This window comes from Chiloscyllium plagiosum, chromosome 1 (assembly GCF_004010195.1).
Source record: "Chiloscyllium plagiosum isolate BGI_BamShark_2017 chromosome 1, ASM401019v2, whole genome shotgun sequence".
Taxonomy (NCBI): Eukaryota; Metazoa; Chordata; class Chondrichthyes; order Orectolobiformes; family Hemiscylliidae; genus Chiloscyllium; species Chiloscyllium plagiosum.
This window is the reverse complement of record NC_057710.1, coordinates 14291579-14313598: the sequence shown is the minus strand read 5'-3', so window position 1 is coordinate 14313598 and position 22020 is coordinate 14291579. Positions and strand designations below refer to the sequence as shown.

Genomic DNA, 22020 nt, shown 5'->3' with positions numbered 1-22020 from the left:
GCCTGCTTTGGGAATTGTCACAACAGAGTTCTGTTGCAGCTCAGTGCCTGGGTAACTGATCTTGACAATAACTGGGTTGTTAGAATTACTGATTTATGAAAATATATTTTGGTCCCATGTTAAACGTACCTGCATTAAATTAGATTTTCCAAATTTCTCAGTCCTAGAAATATTAGATTTGGCGAATTGGATTTGTATAAATTCAGTCAGTTCTTCTTTTCGATGGGTAGAAGTTTGAAGAGGATAATATTTTCCAAAATCTCATGAAGTGCATGTAGGGATTTTGGTCTCTGACTGATGTTTGTGTTTTCTTCCTTCTCCAGACAGCACAGGACTAAGGTTTTGACTTCATTAACTTTCATTGTGCATTCACATCCTTGCACCTGAAAGTCCAAGAGAATGTTTGTTTGCTTCTGGCATTAAACTTGATTTATGATTGTGCCACTGATATTTTGAACTGATGCTGTTGTTCAAGCTGATACAGTTTCAGCTACTGCCACATAAAGAAACTCTTTCAGATTTAAGTGTCCTTATTTCAAAACCCTTGGTATTTGTTTAAAGAATTCAAAATGGCCCTGGATATGGTCTATGAATGTGATGGACCTAGCTAGTATACATCATGCTGGATTCCATCAACTTTTTACACTACAAACGCTCTTTTATCATTTTGATGTTGTTTCCACACTTATCTTTTGGTACCACAAACCTTTCAATAGTTCAAAATAGATTTTAAGACCATAAGACACAGGAGTCGAAGTAAGGCCATTCGGCCCATCGAGTCCACTCCGCCATTCAATCATGGCTGATGGGCATTTCAACTCCACTTACCCGCATTCTCCCCGTAGCCCTTAATTCCTTGTGACATCAAGAATTTATCAATCTCTGCCTTGAAGACATTTAGCGTCCCAGCCTCCACTGCACTCTGTGGCAATGAATTCCACAGGCCCACCACTCTCTGGCTGAAGAAATGTCTCCGCATTTCTGTTCTGAATTTACCCCCTCTAATTCTAAGGCTGTGTCCACGGGTATTAGTCTCCTCACCTAACGGAAACAATTTTCTAGCAACCACCCTTTCCAAGCCATGTATTATCTTGTAATCTTATTATCTTATTTTTGCCCTTTTTTAGTTTTATCTACACAAATTATAACTATTTTAGGCTAGTGCTTCCAAATAAACCTGTTCAACCTGTTTGATTTTTAGCTTCTATACCTTTGAAAGGCAACTCTTCTATACCTTTCAAAGAATTGACTGGAAGGTATAGAATACTTCTGGACCTCTAGCAGGATGGGGTATTAACTTAGTTTCACAGATTTATTTGTTGGATTTTTATATATTGAGCATTCCCAGCCTAAAATTGATTATATGGCTTCAGCTGGAATTCCTTCTCCATTTCTCCCTCTCCTTTAAAAGGCTTCCTAAAAACTGACCTCTTTGACCATTTGGTCTGACTTCACTGCTAGTGTCAGCTTTTGTTTTATAACCAGTACAGTACTTGCATGATGCCTTTAATGTCGTAACATTTTCCAAAGCAGTTCACGGCAGCAATGTAAAACAAAATGAGCATCATAACCAGGATTTTGTTTAACACCAATTTGAGACATATTGCGAAAAGTGCTTAGGAACAAAATTGTGACTGTTAGCCCTTGGATCCCAATGGAATTTTCCTCACATTTCTATCTGGGTCTGTCTTGGGATAGATCAGAGATTGATTTGTACGATTGGCCAACCACTTCATTATGTGACTACTAGGATGATAGATGGCAAATGGAAAAAAAAATCATCGTGAGACTGTTAATCTCGCGACTCAGGTAGTGTTCTGGGGATTCGGGTTCAAATCTGACCATGGCAAGTGATGGAATTTGAATTCAATAAAAACTGAGAATTAAGCGTCCAGTGATGATCTAGGATCCATTCTCAATTGTCAGAACCCATCTGGTTTACTTGTGTCTTTTAGGGATCCATGAAGTTAAAAATCAAACAACAACAGGTTATAGTCCAACAAGTTTATTTGGAAGCACTAGCATTTGGAGCGCTGCTGCTTCATCAGGTGATTGTGAAGTATAAGATCATAGGACCACAGAATTTAGAGCAAAAGTTTACAGTATGATGTAACTGAAATTATATATTGAAAAAGACGTGGATTGTTTAAGTCTCTCATCTTTTAGAATGGGCATGTTGGTTTCAGTTCTTTCATATGTAAATTCCAGAACTTTCTTAAAGTTATATTCTCAAGGGAACTTTAACAACAGGTGCCATGTTGGCCCAAATAAAACTGAAACCAACAAGCCTATTCTAAAAGGTGAGAGACTTAACAAACAATCTAGGTCTTTTTCAATATATAATTTCAGTTACATTACACTGTAAACTTTTGCTATAAATTCTGTGTCCAACGATCTTATACTCCACAACCACCTAATGAAGAAGTAGCACTCCGAAAGCTAGTGCTTCCAAATAAACCTGTTGGACTATAACCTGGTGTTGTGATTTTAACTTTGTACACCCCAGTCCAACACCGGCACCTCCAAATCAGGGATCCATGAGTAATCCTTACTGGTCTGGTCGACATATGACTCCAGGTTCACAGCAATGTGGATAACTCTTAACTATCCACTTGACAATTGAAGAATAGGCAATAAATGCTGGTCTAGCATGTGTTCCTCTCTCCTGTGAATGAATTTTTTAAAAATTTAGGAACATGGAAATGTCTGGACAAAAGCTATGATAAGTGAATGAGAAGATTAACAAATTATCAGGAGATGCCTGTACAGGAATGCTGTGGGGTTTTTGGTCGCAATACCCTCAAAGGAACTACTTGCCTAAAAACATGGGGACTGGGAAAGGGAAGAATTAGATGATAATATTATTCTCCAGGTATATAGCAGCATTAGCAGAAGTACAAGAACTAAGCCCCAATGGATGAAAATATTTTCGATAATAAAGTTAAGAAAATGTTTTTTTGACTAAAGAAGTCTACTTTCTCCTTGCTGTTGCATACTTACATAGTTCAACTGTTCTCCATATAGATGGGTACAAGATATTCAACACATGGGCTGTACTGTCACGAATAGGAGTCAGCAAGCTTGGGAGACGTTAGTTGGGAAAGCAAGAATTTGGCTTGGGTTCGATCATTAAAAAGTCAGCATTGACAATGATTGGTCAAAAATACACTCTCTCTTTCTGCACTGTATATTTCTAAGGTCCTCACCAGTGCTGCTGCTGCATTATTCAGCAGCCATTTTGATTGCTGAATGTTCTACCTGGCTGCATCTGCAACTTATTACTCATTCTCAAGTAAGTCTGTTTTTTTAATTGCCTGTAAACCAATGCAAGCTCAGCTGGTTGTGTGCTTGTTGACAATTTGGTGTTGCACCATACTACAAGAACTTGTGACTTGTGCTGCATGGAGCAACAAAATGAACTCTAACTCAATCCTCCTGATCTAAAAGTCAAGAACAGGTCTTTGCAGACACCAATTAGATTTAGTCATGACTCAAAATCAACATAAGCAAGTTTCCACTTCATTTGCTGAAAGGAACACAATTCAAATTTACTGTTGACTAGTTTGCATTTTTAATTACTGTTCCAACAACTGGTGATGTTTATCTTGGAATTTGTTGGCACTTACACAGCAATTTCCAAATGAGAGTGGATGCCTGATATAAACACAATTAGAGAAAATTGCATCTAGTGGAGTAACATATTGTTTTGTTTTAAAGCAATTATTGTTGCATTAAATTTTAAAATTGCTAAGTCTGACCACAGGAAGTGTAACAGCTGTGGTAAACTGAGATTGCAGTTAGATTAAAGACATGTATGCAACTGTTTCTTTTTATTGTAACATCTAAAAACAGTTGACCGTTTTATTTCTCTCTTTCACTTTTCAAAGCTGATTCTGAACTGAGCTTCTAATCCAACACCCTTTCCATTGCAAAGACTGCTTACTTGGCCGTCTGCAATAATGTTTCTGCCTTAACTTTAAAATGATCATTGTCCATACTTTTGTAATTTCCTGACTTTCCAGGCCATCCTCCCATTCTCCACACTCCAGTAAACTTTCACTCATAAAACAGTTTGCCATCCCATCTGTACCAAGTCTTTTTCATTACCCTTGACTTGAGTGGGCTGCTAGGCTGTTTTAGAGGGGCAGTAGTGAATCCTTAAGGCCTAGTTTAAAGCAAATGTGTTTGACTTAAGCTTTTAGTCACCAGACCTAATATCTCCATATGTAACTTGTTTTTATCTTTCTATAAAGTGCTTTTTGGATGCTATTTAGTGTTAAATTTGTCCCCCAATACCCCTCACTTGCATTTATCATTGTATATGAAATGCAGTTTTCAGGTGTTGCCAAAACTGGCATTGTAAGAAGGTGTCCATCCATGATTTAGGATGAGTAACCAAAAACTTGGTTGAATTTTAAGCAGATATTTAAAACTGGAAATAAGAGCTATTCAGGGAGTTTTGAAAGTTAACAACAGCAATTTAGCTTTGTTTGGCACTGTTAAAATAGTCAATGTCCCAAGCTATTTCGGATGATGTTGGGCAGTAGAAAGCTAGAGAATGCAGAGAAAGCTGGAGTCACCAAGAAAGATTGGAGCATATAGGGTTGGAGAAGATGAAGGGTGGAGAGTGTGGTGCTTGAAAAGCACAGCAGGTCAGGCAGCATCCGAGGAGCAGGAAGATTAATGTTTCGGGCATAAGCCCTTCTTCAGGAATGAGGCTTATGTCCGAAACGTTGATTCTCCTGCTCCTTGGATGCTGGCTGACCTGCTGTGCTTTTCCCACACCACACTCTTGACTCTGATCTCCAACATCTGCAAACCTCACTTTCCCCTGGAGAAGATAAGGTGGAGCAAGCTTTAAAGATTTCAAGCGTAATATTTCCAGATTTGGAGCCAATATCACTTGTTTGACAATATTAACTGTGGTAAGCAAATGGGACTTGGTAGTTTTGGACAAGTTGGAATTGGAGGCAGCACGGCAGCTCTGGGGTTAGCACTGCTGCCTCACAACACAAAGGACCCGGGTTCGATGCTACCCCTGGCGACTGTCTGTGGAGTTTGCACATTCTCCCCGTGTCTGCTTGGGTTTCCTCTGAGTGTTCCAGTTTCCTCCCACTGTTCAGAGATATACAAGGTAGGTGGATGGGCAATTTGCCATGGCCAGTAGAGTCGAAGGATATGCAGGTTATGTGGATTAGCCACTGGCAATGCAGGGTTACAGATTGAGGGTAGGGGAGTGGGCCTGGGTGGGATCCTGTTTGGAGGGTTGATGTGAACTCAATGGGGTGAACGGCCTGCTTCCACACTGTGGGGGTTATATGGTTCACTGATGGTCGGTGGAGGATGAGAAGTTATAAAAGAGAACATGAGAAGTGGGGATAGTGGAGTCTGCAGATGAGAGACTTGTTTGCAGTACAGTGGAGCTCAGGAGCCGAGCCATGTAATATTGCAGAGCTTTAAGTAAGTGCTCTTCATGTTGTACTATGGTATTGTAGCTTTGAATTTCAAAAAGAAATTTGAGACAATTACTGCAAATGTCTTGCCTATATTTTCATTTCTCCTTCGTAGGAGATGCATGCTTTGCATTTTCCCATTGCAAATTACAAATTGGACAGTGTATTGTGAAAATGGCAGCATTTTCTGTGTTACACTCAGACATGATAGGGGCATAGACTTCTTGGAGATAACAAAAAAAATGATCATAGTCATAGAGATGTACAGCACGGGAACAGACCCTTTTGGTCCAACCCGTCCATGCCGACCAGATATCCCAGCCCAATCTAGTCCCACCTGCCAGCACCTAGCCCATATCCCTCCAAACCCTTCCTATTCGTGTACCCATCCAGATGCCTCTTAAATGTTGCAATTGTACTCTCCTCCATCACTTCCTCTAGCAGCTCATTCCATACACGTACCACCCTCTGCGTGAAAAAGTTGCCTCTTGGGTCTCTTTTATATCTTTCCCCTCTCACCCTAAACCTATGCCGTCTAGTTCTGGACTCCCTGACCCCAGGGAAAATACTTTGTCTATTTATCCTATCTGTGCCCCTCATGATTTTATAAACTTCTAGAAGTCACCCCTCAGCCTCCGACACTTCAGGGAAAACAGCCCCAGCCTGTTCAGCCTCTCCCTATGGCTCATCCTCCAACCCTGGCAACATCCTTGTAAATCTTTCTGAACCCCCTCAAGTTTCACAACATCTTTCCGAAAGGAAGGAGACCAGAATTGCATGCAATATTCCAACAGTGCCCTAACCAATGCCCTGTACAGCCGCAACATGACCTCCCAAATCATGTACTCAATATTCTGACCGTCACCACCCTCTCTCTGTCTTTTATCTTTGAGTCAATTCTGTATCCAAATGGCTAGTTTTCAGCTATGAACCTGCACTCCAAGATCTCTTTGTTCAGCAACACTCCCAAGGACCTTACCATTAAGTGTATTAGTCTGGCTAAGATTTGCTTTCCCAAAATACAGCACATCGCATTTATCTGAATTAAACTCCATCTGCACTTCTCAGCCCATCTGATAAGATCTTGTGTACTACAGTAAACTTCATTGCTGTCCACTGCACCTCCAATTTTGGTGTCATCTGCAAACTTACGAACTATACCTCTTTATGCTCACATCCAAATTATTTCAATAAATGATGAAAAGTTGTGAACCCAGCACTGATCCACGTGGCACTCTACTGGTTACAGGCCTCCAGTCTGAAAAACAACCCTCCGTCACCACCCTCTCTCTGTCTTTTATCTTTGAGTCAATTCTGTATCCAAATGGCTAGTTTTCACTGTATTCAGTGAGATCTTACCTTGCTCACCAGAGTTTGGCATTTTAATGGCAACATCTTTGATGGTTCAAATCTTTTCAGCATAGTTCAAAGCCTTTGGAAAAGGCAGAGTGAAATGAATTAGTTGAAGATTAGCATTTGTGATGCTGAGGATGTCAGAGAGTGGCTGAGATGGATCAACTGCATTGTTATGCTTGTGCAGTCACATGTAAATTGGAGCAAGTAAGGATGGCCAATTTCCTTCCTTGGGCAGTGAACCAGATGGGCTTTTACAACGATCAGGAATTATGTGGTTGTCATTTAGGCTAGATTTTAATTCCAGATTGTTATTGAATTTAAGTTTCACCATTTCCATAGTGTGATTTGAATCAATATCCTGAGAACATGAGCATAGAGATCTGGATTGCTAGTTCATGACATATGCCCCTGGCTCCCACAATAATACATGTTATTTCTAAGATTTGATTCAAAGAAACCATAATCATCATGGCTGTTCTGACTTTTATAATCTACAAGTCATAGCGATTCACTTCAAGTGCAATACATCAAATTATTTGGCAATTTTCAATTTAAATTGGTAATAGCTAGGCCATAATTTCGGGGGCACAAAATGAGACATTTTAAATTTGTGTTTTGAGGGTTCTGAGATTTTGAAGAGCTAATGAAGAAATTCGGGCAGCACGGTGGCTCAGAGGTTAGCACTTCTCCATCTCTGCACCAGGAGCCCAGGTTTGATGTCACTCTCTGGTGACTGTGCAAACTCCACAAACATTCTCCCTATGTCTGCATTGGTTTCTTCTGGGTGCTCCCACGGTCTAAAGATGTGCAGGCTAGATGGATTGGTCATACTAAATTGCCTATAGTGTCCAGTGAAGTGCAGGCTAGCTGGATTAGCCATGGTAAATGTGGGGTTACGGGGATAGGGTCGGTGGGTCTGGGTGGGATGTTCTTTGGAGTGTTGGTATAGACACTGGGTGGAATGGCCTGCTTCCACACTGCAGGGATTCCATGGTTTGAGATGGGGTCTGGGGCTGACCTTGCAGGAATGCACATCCATGAATAGCAAATCAGATAACTAGGACTGAGTATAGTTTGTTTAGAGGAGGGCATAGCTTTTATTAAAGTAGAAAATATTTTAATAGCTTTTAAAAAATGTTTCCATGCAAACCTTTACTCTCATTAAATAAGCTGTATTGCTGACAGGCTGCCATTTGAACAAGGAGAGCCAATATTTGCACATTTTAAATTGCTGTGTTGAGCTCGAGTGGAGTAACATGTCATTCACTAAATCCATCATTGCTGCTGCAACATGACAGCTGACAAGAGGAATAGGAAGGAAAGATTTTTGCTTCCAACAATAAAACACTAACCTAACTCCCCACCATATCCCCATGTTGGTATTTCAGAAACTCTTCCAATTGCACTTCAGAAGCAAGTTTAATGGCCTTTTCTGTCAATTTGTTCCACCAATCCTTCAATTTCCATTCAGGAGAAAGTTCCACTGGCTTCTCTTCTTCGAAAGTATGATGGATGCGAGGCAATTCAGTAATTGTTAGGAGAAGATAGACAGTTTCTTAATTAGTAATGGGCTGAAAGGTTATGGGGAGTGGGCAGAAAAGTGTAGTTGAGGCTGAAATAAGATCAGCTATGATGTTAAAAGAATGAATGGGCTCAAGGGACTGCTATGTCTGTTCCTTCTGATTCTTGTGTTCAATTTCTCGATGTGTAAGTTGTTTCCACTTTTTAATTTTTTTTTCATAAGCAAACCATATTGTCAGTTACATTCATAATACAGATATAGTATGCTTAAAACATTTTGATGGCTTATGTGGTAAATCTGAGGTGTTTTCCACATCTCACACTGACAGCTGGTCCATTCATAGAATGAACAGTAAATTACTATTGTCTGCACTGTTTATCAAGAGATGCATCCAGAATTAACTGCTTTGTCCATAATGACTGTCTGCCTGTTTTGGGTTTATATTTATTTTTATTTCCAATTCCAGTGGGATGCACTACTTGATGTCTTGTTGAAGGCCTTCATCCAGTTAAATGGTTGCCTCCTTCAACATTTTTAGATTTAATAATAAAGGTATTGAAAGAAAGTTTTAAAAAAAACTTAGAGGAACAAAAACATTGAAAACTACACTATTTCAAGCAACACAGCAATGTTGAAAGATCAATATTCAATTTTTAGAGAGTTGGCAACCTAATGTTCGGGTTCATTGGTTGGGATTCATTCTCATTAAACAACTATTCCACAGCAGAATTCTCATGTTTGAGTTGATGACGATAAGGGAGATCTTTTCTAAAATGGGGTAAAGTCCATTGCCAGCAGATGAATATTAATTTTTAACTAATTTAATTGCTTTGTAAAAACAATGTCGTCACACATCTGTTGGTTGCTTTAAATTGTGAATACAGTTTTGAATACCGTGCATTAAATACCACGCACTTCAAGGAAAACATGGCATTTTTAACAGATGTTTAGTATGTGGGATGGGGTATTTTTTTTAAGAGTGCTGAAGGAGGCCGTTTTGTCCATCATCCTGGTGCAGCTGCTTGCAAATTCTGTTTGAATTCAGTGCCACGTGTCTGTTTTACTATTGCCATGCAAATTAGTCATGAAACTCCAGGTGTCATAAATTTGGAACAGGCTTTATGGACCTACTAGTCTTTGTCTAGTCCTTCATTTTCATGTGATGACTTTTGTCACAGCCATAATATGTTATGTTGATTGTGTAATGCAAGTTTTTTTTTAAACATTTTTTGAAATTCACTTTATGGGTGTTGCTAGCTGGGCCTGCATTTTTTTTTGTCCATTCCTATTTGCCCTTAAGAAGGTAGTGATGAGCTGATGCCTTGAACTGTTGCAGCTGTCCATCCGCCATCGGTACCCCCAGAATGCTGCTAGGGAGGCAGTTCTGGGATTTTGAGGCAGCAACAGTGAAGGAGCAGGAAGCCAAGATGGTGAGTGGCTTGAAAAAGAATTTCCAGGTAGTCGTGTTCCCTTGAACAGGAGTAGGCCTTTCCACCATTTTGAGTCTTTTCCATCATTCAGTGAGATCATGGCTGATCTCTGGACTAACTCCATATACTATCCTTTGGCCCATATCCCCAATAATTTTGCTTAAGAAAAGGCTTTCTACCTTAGATTTAAAGTTAACAACTGATCCAGTATGCAATGTAATTTGCAGAAGAGAAGTCGAAACATTACCACTGTTTGTGTGCAGAAATGGTTCCCAACATCTTTCTTGACCCTAATTCTCAGCTTATGACCCCTAATTTTAGAATCCCCAACCAGTGGAAATATTCACCTTTTATTACCTTGTCTTTGCTTGTTAATATTTTGAAGACTTCAATCAGATCTTCGCTTAACATTCTAAAATCTAGTGAAAGCAGGCCTAACTTGTATAATCGTTCCTCATAGCTTTACCCCTGATGTCCAGGTATCATTCTTACACACCTATATTGTACTCTCTCCAAGGTCAATATGTTCTTTCTAAGGTGTTGTACCCATCTACTCTCAATACTTTTAAGTGGATTTAACCAGGGTTTTGGATAATTGTAGCATAGCTTCTTCATCCTTGTGCTCTAGTCCTCCGAGATATAAAGGCCAACATTCCAATGGATCTTGATTATTTTCTGCACCTGTTTGTGGCATTTTAAAGATTCTGCACCTGAATTCCAAAATCTCTTTGGTCAGTAGTAAGCCCCAAGATATTGATAGTGGGAGTTTAGTGATGGTAATGCAATTAATTGTCAAAGTGCAGTGGATGGATAATCTCTTATTGGATTGGCCATTGCTTGGCATTTGTGTGGCATGAATGTTACTCACATCTTTCAGCCTAAGCCTGGATATTATCTAGGTCTTGTTGGATTTGGACATGGTTTACTTCAGTATCTGGGGAATTGCAAATGATATTGAAAATTGTGCAATTATCAGCAAACATTCTCACTTCTGACCTTATGAGGGAGGGAAGGTCATTGAAACAGCTGAAGATGGTAGGACATTGCCCTGAGGAATTCCTCCAGGGATGACTGACTTCCAACAATCATAACCATCTTTGTGTGTCAGGTAAGACTCCAATCAGTCGAGAGGTTTCATCCCAATTCCCTTTGATTCCAGCTGAAGATTGTTGTGAGTACTTCAATCTTAATTTTGTTTTATTTACTCACTGGCTGAGGGCATCACTGGCTTGGCCAGCATTTATTGCCCATCCCTAATTGTCCAGAGATAGTCAAGAGTCAATCACATTGCTGTGGATCTGGAGTTACATGTAGGCCAGGCCAGGTAATGACAGCAGTTTCCTTCCCTGAAAGACATTAGTGAACCAGATGGGTTTTTCCTGATAATTGACAGTGGATTCAGTGTCATCATTCGACTCTTAATTCCAGATTTTTCTTTTGTACTTTGTCAGGCTCTTCCATCATTGAGGATGGGCATATTTATGGAGTATCCTTCTTCCAGTGAGTTGTTTCACTGTTCACCACACTCCCAACTGTTGCAAGACTACAGAGCTTAGATCTAATCATTTGGTTGTGAGATCGCTTAGCTCTGACCATCACTTGAATGCCAAACAGTATAAGCAGCTAGTAGTCCTGTTTGGTGGCTTCACCAGGTTGACACCACCTTTTTCAGATATGCCTGGGCTGCTCCTGGCATGCCATCCTGCTCTCTCTGTTGATCCCTTGGCTTGATGGTTATGTTTGAGTGGATTATTTGCTGAGAAAGAGGTTACGGATCGTGCTGCAGTACAATTCTTCAGCTCATGGTCTACAGCACCTCATGGGTGCCCAGTCTTGAGCTGCGAGATAGTGCCACACCATGCGATGGAGGGTATTCCCAATGAGAAGATAGGACTTTGTCTCCACAACAGCGATAAAGTGGTCACTCTTACAGATGCAAACATCCCCGCTTCTGACCTTAAATGCATCGGACGATGAGTTATAGTGGCAGGCAAATCGGTGAAAGTGAGTTCTAAGTATATTTATTCCTTCTGTTTGTTCACTCGCTCCCTGGCACAGACCCAACCTAGCAGCTATGTCCTGTAGAACCTGACCAGTTCTGTCAGTAGTGTTGCTGCCTAGCCATTTTTGGTGGACATTGAAGTCCCCACCCAGATTACGTTTTGTTCCCCTGCCACTCTTAGTGCTTCCTCCAACTGTTGTTCAACATAAGGAGCACAGGGTCATGAATGGAGGGAGGGCAGTACATGTTAATCAGCAGAAGATTTCCTTACCCATGTTTCACCAAATGCTGTGCAGCTTCATAGGATCTGGAGGTAATGTTTAGAATTCCCAGGGCAACTCCCTCCTGACTGTATGCCCTATGCCAACACCTTTACTGGCATGCCCTACCAGTGAGACAGTAAATAACCAGGGGTGTGATGGTGGGGTCTGGAACATTGTCAAGCATGTGGAAGAGATTTGGAAATCATTCCAGGGAAGACACATTTGAATTGTGAAGATATATTGGAGAAGTTGGAAAGGAGAAGACTAAGAAGAAGTTTTGATAGACATTTTCAGAATTATGAGGGATTTGGATAGAATGAAGCTATCCTCATTTATAAAAGAGATTGTAGGACCAGAGGGTACAGTTTTAGTGTTTTGCAAAAAATACAAATGCCAAATAAAAGATAAATAAACTGTTTCATGTAGTAAGTGTTCAGTATCTGGAATGTACTTCCTAGAAATGTGGAGACGGTTCAATTGAGTCATTCAAGAGGGCATTAAATAGCAACAATGTGCCGGGTTATGGGAACTTGTGTCTGTTCATTATACTATCAGAAGGAGTAACCATTGCACAATCCCCGTGGAGCTTTGCATCTGATTCCCATTTATTCCAGTTTTGCTAGGGTTCCTTTATGTCATCCTGTCCAATCGAGTGCAGTCACACCCACCTTGCCTATGGAATTCAGTGCTTTTGTCCCAAGTTTAAAGCAAGGCTGGAACATCTGGCTGGGAAGTGACATGTGCTGGAGCACAGCTCTTCAATATTATTGTAAGAACATTGCCAGGCCTTTGTCATTTGTCGTACCTTCAGCTTCCTCTTAGATCAGTCAGTTTGATTCACTTTATGTTACACTAAGATGCTTTGGACCTCAGGCGAAGACCAAAATGGATTTTTCACTCTGCACTTCTGACTGAGGATTTGCATTCATGTGTTTTGGGCTCCCCTATTATTGAGGATGGAGATAGCTGTGGGGCTACCTTTTTCTCCAGCGAGTTGTTTAATTATCCACCACCATTCATGACTGGATGTGACATCACTGCAGGGTTTAGATCAGATATGCTGTTTGTGGAATTACATGGCCCGGTTTCGCATGCAGGTAGCCCGTTTTGTTGTTCCATGCTGTTGACACCTCATTTTTAGGTATATTTGATGATGGTACAATGAGTAGAGTTGTAGGTTGTTTTGAAGGAGCAATCTCAAAATGGTGATGGGCATTCATGAGGCACTGTGGCCAGTCTTCAGTTGCTAGATCGATGTCAGCCCCACAGTGATGGTAACACAATGAAGGACATCCTTATTGTGAAGACTGTCTCGATAAGGACTGTGCTGTGGTCACTCTAATCAATACTGTTGTGGGCAATGCATCACTGGCAGTCAGATTAGTGAAGATGAGTTCAAGGTATGTTTTTACCTGTTGGTTCCCTCACCACCAGCCAGAGTACGGTCTGATAGCTACGTCCTTTAGGCTTTGGCCACCCTTTCGTGCTTGTGCATACCGAAGCACTATTGGCAATGGACATTACAGTCCCCCATCCTGAATACTGTGGTCAACTGAAGAAATTTTCTGTGTCATTGGCACTCTTTGCTCCTTCTGAGCAGTTTGCAACATGGAAGAACCACTGATTTATCAGCTGAAGCAGAGTGGGGACAGTACATGGTAATTGGCAGGAGGCTTCCTTGCCCAGGTTTGACCTGATACTGTGAGACTCCGTGGCTATTTCAACCAAATGCCATTTTGCAGTTGCCTCTGCTCCACCTGTCCTAGCACGACCGGGCACATCCAGGGATGGTGATGGTAGTGTCTGGGACATTGTCTGGAAGATTCCATGAGAAGGACTTTACAGGGTCAACAGGGCTGTTTCTGCAATTGTCACTTCTGGAGCCTTAGTCCATGTACAATGGTCCATCTGGTTTCAGCACTTTCCAAATCCAGGTGAGCAAGAGGTACAGGTAGGAAATCTGTCAACTCGTTGCCAACTATCCTACCAATGGAAATACTTTCTACCCATCTATTTTCCAAAATTTATCATAACTCTATGTCTCCATAAGTTCCCACCATAACATTTGAGTAGGATGAGTAGAATCATCGAATCCTGAAAGAATAGAAGCAGGCTGTTCAGCTCATCATGTCTACACTGACCCAACCCTCTTCCTTACCCCGTAACCCTGCATTTCCCATGACTAATCCATTGCACATTTCTGGACACTATGGGCAATTTAACATGGCCAGTTCCATCTTTGGTCTATATGAGGACAGCAGAGCAGCTGGAGGAAACCCAAGCAAACACCAGGAGAATGTGCAAACTCCACACAGTCACCTGAGGTTGAAATCAAACCTGGGTCCTTGGCATTGTGAGGCAGCAGTGCTAACCATTGAACCACTGTGCCACCATTTCATTTCCAGTATCTCCACATAACAGAAGTCCCTCACCCCTTGTGCAATTCTCCGCCCCTCTCCTGAACCCTATCCAAGACCACAACATTTTTATTCATCTGCCATCCAGAATTTAATGTTGCAGAGATTAGCCAGTGATCTTAAGAGTTTAGCACAGCTTTATGGCTTTTTTTTCCGCAATGTGGTGGAATCTGTGTGCTTTGGGAGACCATAGACTGCAGCCATGTTGGAATTACCAATAGTGGGTCTAACGGCTGATTCATGAGTGGCTGTCTTTTCCTCAGCTGGCATAGATGACTAGTGTCAGCTTGAAGTTAACTAATGGTGTTATACTCTGGCAAGCTTTGCTTTCTCTAGTCCCATTGTTTGTTTTGTGCGTTTACCACACCCTTGCAGACTGCTGGTCTCCAGGCATTTTATCTGTTGTCAGTCAGCAGCAAGGATTTCCAGGTGTCAACTCCACTCACTGCAAACTTAAGACCTTGTTGTAATATTGTAAAGAGTGTGCAGCAGCAAAGAGACCTGAGTACATGCAGAAATCTTTAGTTGGGGCTGTTCATAAAGTATATAATATTCTCGATTCGGAGATGCCGGTGTTGGACTTGGGTGTACAAAGTTAAAAATCACACAGCACCAGGTTATAGTCCAACAGGTTTAATTGGAAGCACACTAGCTTTCGGAGCGACGCTCCTTCATCAGGTGATTGTGCTCCGAAAGCTAGTGTGCTTCCAATTAAACCTGTTGGACTATAACCTGGTGTTGTGTGATTTTTAACTTTATAATATTCTTGGCTTCATTAATAGGAGCACAGAGTACAAGAGCAGGGAGCTTATGATGAACTTACATAGAACATTAGTTAGATCATTTGGAATATTGTGTGCAGTTCTGGGTGCCATTCTTCAGGAAGGACTGGAGGGAATGCAGAAGATGTTTATGAAAATAATTCCAGAGATGAGAAACTTCAATTGTGAATGTAGATTGGAGAAGTTCAGACTGTTTTCCGTGTAGAGTAGAAGCCTAAGATGTGATTTAATAGAAGTTTTCAAAGTCGTTGAATGGTTGGGATAAAGCAAGACTGTCCTTACTCATAACAGAACTGAGAACCAGGCGGAAAGTGTTTTGCAGCAAAACCAAATGCCAGCTGAGAAATCTTCTCAATGTCTCTACTGGTTAGGGTCTGGTATGCATTTCCTGGAATTGTGATAGATCAGGTTCATTTCAGACATTCATTTTTAATAACTACATAGATGGTTACAGGATAATCAGGAAATCAGCATCGAATCATGCTCCAAGAGCCAGTGCAGATCCAATGGACTGAATAGCCGCCTCCTGCCTAGTAATAATTCTGTGACATCTTGATATGGCAGTAGTGGGCAATCTGTTCATCTCTGCCTGTAGCCGGCGCACCATAGAGCATGTATTTGGGGATGTGCCTAGCGTCTGTTTGATTCACATGATCCAACAAATAGTCATTGCTGACTCAAAGGCCTACCCGGGGATCTCTGCCCTCTAACGTGCATCCATTATTTATTTTGTGGTCTTGCCAGGAGATGCCAAGAATTTGTCTGATGCAACAGAAGTGGAAGTGTTCAGCTGTTTTCCTTGACTTGCCTAACATTCACTGTTGCTCTAGAGATGGGTGCTGAGAACATAAACCTGGTGCATGTGAGCTTTTTAATTAGTTTGTTGCTGGTTGATATGATTTCTCAGCTTTGGCACAATAAGTGCAGCCTTGGCAATCCAGGTGCTGATTTTTGACGGATAGCTGGGAACTATTGATTTAAGTGAAGTGAAGATGTCACAAACACCCACCGTAAGCCTGTTGGTGTTCATAGAGTTTCTGCATCCGACTCTTTGTGATGTTTATTGCCAGTTAAAAGTCCTTGAACACTCAGAACTGATCTATGAGCTGGAGCCCCTTTCTTTGGCCCAAGTATCAGGATCCCCTTTGGGCAGTACTAGCAATACCACAATGAGAACAATGAAACCAGCCCTTTTTGATGCCGGCTCTGCAAGAGTTAGCAGAAAGCTGCCTCTGAGAGGGTAGGTTATTTCCTATAGGGATCATCTTCAGATTTTCTCAAAGATCTTACTCCTTCAGCCACTGTCTCATCTAAGATATCAGACTCTCTATAATTTAGCCTGAATCAGTGGTGTACTCAATTTATGTCTGTGGCCACTGGGAGGAACAATACGAGGCTTGCTGATGAAGAGGCTATGTGCTTGTAAGAGAGGCTTATTTTCTTAGCTTTCTTCTCAAATTACATTGCTTTGGTAGTGGTGAGATCTGGAAGCAAGAGGTGACACACCAACTGACCACTATGTGCCATGCACACCCCTTACTCTCTGGAGGCATCTATTCACAAAGCCAATGATCCTGTGCATGTTTTCAACAGCTGTCTAAGGAGGCTTTGTCACCTTCAAAGATTTGTATATGTGAAACCCAGGTCCCCTCTTTCTGCACCTGCTTTAATAATGTGCCACATAATTTACATTCTGTTCCTCATTCTTCCTTCAAATTGTAATATTTGGTTGAATCATACTAAGGAATAGTGATGGTGTATGTCACCAACTGGTTGCTGAAATTGAGTGAATTTTTTTTTGCTTTAATTTGCTTAAACTAGGTGTTTGTTTCCTGATGACAAACAAGAAAATGGCATAATTTCTGTACACTGACATCTCTTGTTTTGCAGGAAATAGCAGACTGCTGTCAAATGATACGGACAGAAGGGGGTGCTCTTGGGTCTCAGTTGGGTGAGCTCATTCCCATTCCCTTACATTCAGGTGTCGGAAACAATTTCCAAAGAATTTATGAAAATTGCAATCAGACTTACAAGAATTACCGGAGGAAGGTTATCATCACAAACTCAATAGCAGATTCATCATTTAATATTGATGTCACTTATGTAATAGATTCTGGACTGGAACTGAAAAATGTAAGTGAACTCTACACTTTTAAGTGCAATTTTTGCTATTAACAATGATGTTTCTATTCCAGGTTGTTATTTGCTTCAAAAGAAGGCACTTCTACTTTTGGAGTCATACGACATGAAAACAGACCCTTCGGTTCAACTCGGCCACGCCAACCATGTTCCCAAAGCAAACTAGACCCTCTTGCGCTTTGCCCAAATCCCACCACATCTTTCCTAATCATGTACCGATCCAATGTCTTTTAAATGTTGTAACTGCACTGCATTCACCATTTCTTCTGACACTACATTCTAAATAAGAGCCACTGTGTACATGTGTTTTTAAAAAAAAAATCCCCTCTGGTTCTTCTAAATCTCTCTCCTCTCACCTTAAAAATGTGCCCCCTAGTTTTGAACTCCCCAACCCTATAGAAAAGACCCTTGATCTTTTCTATGCCCCTCATGGTTTCATAAACCTCCTATAAGGTCACCTCCTCAGTATCTGATACTCCAGTGAAAGAAGTCCCAGCCTATGTTTACAGCTCAAATCTTCCATTCCTGACAGTGTTGTGGTAAACCTTTTCTGAATCCTCTGCAATTTAATAATATCCTTCCTACAGCAGGACAACAGTACACAGTACTCCAGAAGAGACCTCACCAGTGTCCTGTACAACGTCAACATGACGTCCCAACTCCTATACTCAATGATCTGAGCAATGAAGGCAAGCATCCTAAACTCTGCCTCAACCACCCTCTCTACCTGTGAAGCAAATTTCGAAGAATTATGTACCTGAACCCCTAGGTCTCTTCTCCAACACTACCCAGGGCCTGACCATTAATTGTATAAGTCTGCCACTCTTCTTTGTTGTATGAAAGTGCAGCAGCTCATATTTATCCAAATTAAACCTCATCTGCCACTCTTTGGCTGATTGACCCAATTGATCAAGATCAGGTTTTAATCTTAGATAACCTTCACTGTGCACTACACCACCCATTTTGTTGTCATCTGCAAACTTACTAACCACGTCTCCTAAATTTTCATCCAAATTATTTATATATAAATGATAAACAACATTGGACCCAGTCCTGATCCCTGCGGAACACCATTGGTCACAGGTGTCCAGTTGGAAAGCTCTCCCTGAATCCCATGTGAGCTAACTTTACTAATTAATCTACCATTATCAAACGCCTTACAAACCTTCATGTAGGCAGCATCTACCACCTTCCTGTCATCAATCTTTTTGGTTATTCCCACAAATTTGCATTTGCTGTTCTGTCCTTTCTGATTTGAGACATTTTTTTCCCTACCCTTCAAGTCGTCTTATTTGTGCTGGCCAAGGTAGCACATGAGTAACAGGAAGTAAATGTTTGCAAGTTCATTCCCACCTTACCTGTCATGCAGGAATCTGATCAGTAGGGTCCACTACCCACTTTATGTTTGGCTTCATATTCATGTTCATTGGAAAAATAAGTATCCGATTCCATCCCAACCCATCAGAAGTTCTGCCAGGTGGCTAGGTAAAATTATTTCCTCTGTGCAAGTTGAAATATGATATGCGCAATTCCTAAGCAACTCGCTCTACTCAGCATCAACAATGAACATTGATTTTAACCCTACTGCGAATCCTCATGCAAGGATGCCTGCCTTGAAGAAGTTTTCCTCCTCTCTCTACAAGAATCTCAGGGAGTCTCTCTCCCACTGCAACTCCCAGGTCATTTTCTCAGCCCTGAAGCTCTTACTCTATGCTACTCTCTCCCCACCCCCACCCTCCTCTAGCTTATCTCTCCACGCTTCAGTTTCTCTGCCTTTATTCCTGATGAAGGGCTTTTGCCCGAAACGTCGATTTTGCCTGTCCTCGGATGCTGCCTGAATTGCTGTGCTCTTCCAGCACCACAGATCCAGAATCTGGTTTCCAGCATCTGCAGTCATTGTTTTTATCATCAACAATGAACAGTAATCCTGAGCTTTTTTTTTAATCAGTGTAACTTTCACCATTTAGATTGTAAACTGAGTGCCAGTTGCTTCATAGAAGGGCTAAGCTCAAAAATTAAATTGAATGATATAGAATTTTCCCAACAATTCAGCCCTACTGACATTCACCTTTCCCATGAGCCTCCTCCCACCTTAGTTGATCCAACTCTATCAGCTTAAACCTTCTATTCGTTTTTGCCTGAGCTACTTAGCTACCTTACCCTGAAGTGCCTTTAAGAACTGGGAAATCTAATTTTAAGGTTGTCCACATTTGTTCAAAGTAGATGTTTGAACATATTTGTTCAGAACTTATGTTGTTTTCGCTACAGCATTGGAGGCTGACAGGTGACCTGATAGAAATGGATAAAATTGGGAAGCACGTGTAAAGTTGAGTCTCCTTCCCAGGGTGGAAATGCCATGCATAGGTTTAAGGTGAGGGAGGCAAGTTTAAAGGGGATCTGGTAGAAGCAAATGCAACAGCAAAGTTTTTCAAAAGCATTTAGGCAGACACTTAACAGGCAGGAAATAGATGGATCAGGGCCATGTGCAGCTAGATAGCAGTAGTTCAGAATAGCATCATGGTCCATACAGACACGGTGGGTCAAAGGGCCTGTTCCTGTGCTCTACTATTCTATATTTTAATACTTTTGGAACTGCACTTCATTTATAACTGCACTTCTTACTAGCAAAGATGTATTTCTTGTGTGTAGCATGGACATAGTCCTTTGAATGGTAATATTGCACACTTTACTGTATGTGTGTCAATTTTTTGGAAACCCATTGCCACTTGCCATTATGTGATCAGTAAACTTTTTTGAATGATGTGGAATCTGAGGATTTCAACAGCATTACTTGATTCCTACATGCTAACACAGTAGAGAGAGAACCCAGTTGATATTGGCAAGGATTGGTTGTCTTAATTCACTTTCACATGCTTGCATTCTAGTTGTTGCAGCTATCTCTAAGTGGAGCAAAGTCATTTCCTTGGGTGGTACCCAAATCTCAAACGTAAACCCCAAAGGCACCAGTTACCTCTTTCTTCAGTGGCCTTACAATCTGCTCAAGTTGTTTTTTTTCTGTTGCCAGCCGCTTGATTTTATAGAATCCAGTTTCACATCTCAACCAGGCCAGCATTGAGCTTGTGGCGTCTGGCTTTACTGTTCAGGAAACAAACAGGACCTTTAATTTAATGGCAGTTTTTTTTATTCTCAACCTTTTAATGAGTGCCTTACAGCTGTGAGCTTTGTTTAAAGTATGGTTACTATGGTAATGTAGAAAACAGACCAGCAGGTCTTGCAAACGTGACCAGATCGTTTATTTTCAAGTGTTGGTTGCGCCATAATTGGTGGCTTGGAGCTGCTGTAACAACTACGCAGTTTTTATCTTGATGTTTGTTTTATTTTGATGTTCAGTATTGATTTATAATTATTTCATCTGTTTTATTCAACATTATAAATGTATATTCAGCTTTAATGTTAAAGTGAAATTAAAATCAGATTTAAAATAATCCTTCTAATTTAGAGGATATATGCAGCAATGTTCCTTATTGAATGCATAGTGCAGTTTTATTGCATTTGAGTATGTTTCTGTTCCATATGACCCTAGACCATTTGGCCTGTCAAGTCTGTTCTGCCACTCAGTAAGATCATGGCTGATCTGTTAATGCTCCACTCTATTTTGCCTCATCCTTAGAACCCTTGATTCCCTTACCGATTAAGAATCTCTGTCCCAGAATTTCACAGCTTGACTGCCTATTTGAGAACATAAAATCTTCCTTTGTCTTAAATGGACAATCCTAACTGAGATTATGCCTTCTAATCCTCGACTCTTCCTCCAAGGGAAACAACTTGGCCGCATCTACTCCCTCAAGTCTGTTAAGAACCTTTTATATATTAATTAAGAAGTCCTCTATGCTTCATTGAGTACAGACACAAACTACTCACCTCCTCCTCAGAAAATCCCTTTTATCAGGACTGTCTCTAATGTCTCTATTAGACAAAGAGACTTAAACTATTCAGTGCTCTAAATATAGTCAACTAGCTTGTTATAATAGAAACTTTCTGTACCATGGAAATTGGTGTCATTATAAATCCACAAACATTTCCACACAGTCTAAGTGGACTGTTGAATCAAAAGACACTATATTTTCCTGTTTTGACTGACACTGTTAATGATTCTCTGCATTCTTCTGCAAGGCATGACATACATAGCCAGTCACTCACTTCAGAATCTGAAAGGGAATTGCATCGAAAGCAGGAAGAAAAAGACTGAGCCTTCTGGTGTGCTTCCTTAAGTAATAGCAGGGTTTACAGTGCATGACTGTTGCCTGTAGCTGGTGCTGTTCACATCATGTTATGAATTCATTTGATGCACATTTTCTCATCAGCCTGTCCAGAGATGTTATTAGGGAGAAAGTGAGGTCTGCAGATGCTGGAGATCAGAGCTGGTAATGTGTTGCTGGAAAAGCGCAGCAGGTCAGGCAGCATCTAGGGAACAGGAGAATCGACGTTTCGGGCATTAGCCCTTCTTCAGGAATGAGGAAAGTTTGTCCAGCAGGCTAAGATAAAAGATAGGGAGGAGGGACTTGGGGGAGGGGCGTCGGAAATGTGATAGGTGGAAAGAGGTCAAGGTGAGGGTGATAGGTCAGACAGGGGTGGGGGCGGAGAGGTCGGGAAGAAGATTGCAGGTTAGGAAGGCGGTGCTGAGTTCGATGGATT

General features: G+C 41.1%; 1 protein-coding gene across 3 annotated transcripts in view; it reads left to right on the top strand.

Moving 5' to 3' along the window:
* The window catches only part of LOC122553665 (putative pre-mRNA-splicing factor ATP-dependent RNA helicase DHX32), a 121739-nt gene that overhangs the window by 43786 nt on the left and 55933 nt on the right, over positions 1-22020 (top strand). For all 3 annotated transcript variants that reach the window (XM_043697856.1, XM_043697946.1, XM_043698027.1), the window contains exon 5: positions 17116-17358. In XM_043697856.1, coding sequence (XP_043553791.1) covers positions 17116-17358 — 243 coding nt within the window. The remainder of the gene's footprint in view (positions 1-17115; positions 17359-22020) is intronic.